Below are 1873 nucleotides of genomic sequence, written 5' to 3'. Positions count from 1 at the left end.
GCGTAAGACAGCGGTCGCTGACGACGTGATGCCGAGTGGCCATGTGGTACACGCCGTTGACACCTTATTAATTTCTCTCCACTCCATGGGGAGAATGGAAGGCGTGTGGGGGAAAGACTGCCGGGAGTATAACCCGGATAGATGGCTCTCAGAGGATGGCAAGAAGCTGCGGTACGCGCCGTCTCACAAATTTTTGGCATTCAGCTCGGGCCCGAGGCTGTGCCTTGGCAAGGACGTCTCATTCATGGAGATGAATACCATTGTTGCGGCAATGGTGTGGAACTTTGATGTGGAAGTGGTTGAAGGGCAGAGAGTCCAGCCGAAGATGTCTTGTGTGCTGCCGATGAAAAATGGACTCCTGGTGAAGTTGAAGAAGCGAGAAATGTAACCTTTGGTCTCTTTTTCTTATCTGCAATTGTATCTTGCGTGAGTCTTTTGGTGTTCCGGACCTCAGGGTATTTGTATGTGTACTGTTGTATGGTTTATTTTTCTGTCAATATAATGTTATATGAATAAAAATAGAGTGAGGATTTGATGTCTACCAGGTGTGGCGCCCCTCGATTCATAAGCATTGGATCTGTATCGTGCGATGCGCTCCTCGTTCTGCAATAAGAGTATGCTAAGACAATGTGGTTATAGAAATGATCTAGTAGGACTGTACGAAATGGCATGAATATGGTACATCGATGGATAGAGGATAGGAGATGGAAAAAGTAGTGCTAGGCTGCAGCAATGAATAACATCATCATATGGAAAAAAAATCATTGGAGGAAAGAAAAACAAGAACAAGGAAAATTTTCATCACCGGAGAGAATAACCCGTACATGGATGCATGCGAGATCTTATTTCAAACACGTAAATGAAAACTAGTATTTTTTTAACTTAGGAAAACTGATATTGGTTTGCTGTACTGTAGGAGGAGGAAGAAGACAAAACTTAAGAGGTATGCATCCTATCTACGACTACCAGCACGTATCATAGTTTTAAAAACTAGACCAGACCGGCGGTCCGACCGAAAAAACCATGGACCAGCGTCTTGCGTGGTTTTTCGTCTTGCCTGGTTTTTTAAGGTGTACCGGTCTTTAGTAAAAACCAGAAAGTATTTTAAAAGGTGCATCAACGAGGAATGAAACAGCTACCTTCAGGCAAGGCATGCTAAAGGCCCAATAAGCAACTAGGCTAATAACAATTTGTAATTATTAATGATTTGCATCCAAAATTATGTGTATTCATTTGATGTCAGGTCAAAATTTTGAGAAAATACATTTAGTATTTTGATTTTTGGTCGCAAATGAACCGATGAACTGATGGCCCGACCAATAAAAATCTGAACCGACAACCTCACCAGTTCGATTTATTAAACTATGACACCTATCCGTCTGCTCTGCTAGCTGAGCAGTCTCAGTGTTCTGCCGACCAAAGCGCTAATGAGCACATAATGGCTAATCGTTAGATGGAGAATAAGAAATTGACGGTGGATCTTGCCATGGGCCAATGCCACCCACGGCGCCTGAATACCCGATGATTCCCTATGATTATGCATAAAATAAATAACTTGGTACGTACACAATGGCGGAATGACTCAACTTATCATATATAGAGGGAAATAACCGTGCCTTATTATTTTTATTATTTGTTTAAGATGCAAGCCTCTTGTAATAGTTAACAAAGGAACACAATCCATTGTGATATAGAATTATTAATCAATACATAATCATCAGACTGCGTAGTATTCCTGTCGGTCCTTACATTTGAAGACACGGCCCTGGAAAATGCTCCCTTCTTTTTTATTTACCACTATAGGAATCGACGAGTTTGTTGAGTGCACTTTATTGGGCACTCAGCAAACACACAACTTTACGGAGTGTGGTTG

General features: G+C 41.8%; 1 protein-coding gene across 1 annotated transcript in view; it reads left to right on the top strand.

Annotated features, from left to right (window-relative positions):
• The window catches only part of LOC123042759 (noroxomaritidine synthase 1-like), an 8555-nt gene that overhangs the window by 2514 nt on the left and 4168 nt on the right, over positions 1-1873 (top strand). The window contains exon 2 of the mRNA XM_044465150.1: positions 1-2. This exon is cut by the window's left edge and continues 444 nt beyond it. Coding sequence (XP_044321085.1) covers positions 1-2 — 2 coding nt within the window. The remainder of the gene's footprint in view (positions 3-1873) is intronic.

Source organism: Triticum aestivum, chromosome 2B (assembly GCF_018294505.1).
Source record: "Triticum aestivum cultivar Chinese Spring chromosome 2B, IWGSC CS RefSeq v2.1, whole genome shotgun sequence".
NCBI lineage: Eukaryota > Viridiplantae > Streptophyta > Magnoliopsida > Poales > Poaceae > Triticum > Triticum aestivum.
The sequence above is the reverse complement of the archived record's forward strand: the minus strand, read 5'-3'. Positions and strand labels throughout refer to the sequence as shown.